This window comes from Geospiza fortis, unplaced genomic scaffold, assembly GCF_000277835.1.
Source record: "Geospiza fortis unplaced genomic scaffold, GeoFor_1.0 scaffold391, whole genome shotgun sequence".
Lineage (NCBI taxonomy): Eukaryota > Metazoa > Chordata > Aves > Passeriformes > Thraupidae > Geospiza > Geospiza fortis.
Genome location: NW_005054472.1, coordinates 53,845 through 54,639, shown reverse-complemented (window position 1 = coordinate 54,639; position 795 = coordinate 53,845). Strand labels below are relative to the sequence as shown.

General features: G+C 49.3%; 1 protein-coding gene across 1 annotated transcript in view; it reads right to left on the bottom strand.

The window, feature by feature from the left end:
- Positions 1-293: 293 nt before the first annotated feature.
- Positions 294-795, bottom strand: part of CDK18 (cyclin dependent kinase 18) — a 33,968-nt gene continuing 33,466 nt past the window's right edge. The window contains 1 exon segment of the mRNA XM_005428117.3: positions 294-470. Within this exon segment, the coding sequence (XP_005428174.1) occupies positions 294-470 (177 nt within the window).

Genomic DNA, 795 nt, shown 5'->3' with positions numbered 1-795 from the left:
TTATTATTATTATTATTATTATTGCTATTATTATTATTGCTATTGCTATTATTGCTATTATTGCTATTATTATTGTTGCTATTGCTATTATAATTATTATTGTTATTATTATTATTATTATTGCGATTATTACTATTATTACTATTTTTATTCTTCCTTGCTCCCACAGCCACCAACCCCTGGCCCACCCTGCTGCAGAGGCGCCCCTGAGGGAGCAGGGAGGTGCCTGCAGCCCCTTTTTGACCATTTTTTACCCCATTTTTGGGGCACTTAGCAGCACCCAGCACTCACTGTCAGGCAGGAGGTGCCTGCAGCCCCTGTTTTACCCTTTTTGACCATTTTTTACCCATTTTTGGGGCACTCAGCGCCCAGCACTCACTGTCAGGCAGGAGGTGCACCCGCTCCCCCAGGCTCCTGAAGTAGGGGTGCTGCAGGGCTGCCTGGGCTGAGATCCGGCCCTTGGCTCTGTACTGCACAACGGCCCAGAAGAGACAGAAATACTCAGTTATAGCACACACCTGGGCACCTTTCTACATCCACACCACACATCTGGGCACCCTTGTACATTTACCTTACACATCTGAGGACCTTTCTACATTCGCCTCACACATCTGGGCACCTCTCTACCTTTACCCCACACATTTGGGCACCACTGTACATTGCCACCTCACATCTGCGCACCCCTGCCCATACCAGCAGTGTGTCCCACTCACTCTGTGGCAGTGTCCTGCTCCAAGGCCCCCCTTCCCTTCCCTTCCCTTCCCTTCCCTTCCCTTCCCTTCCCTTCCCTTCCCT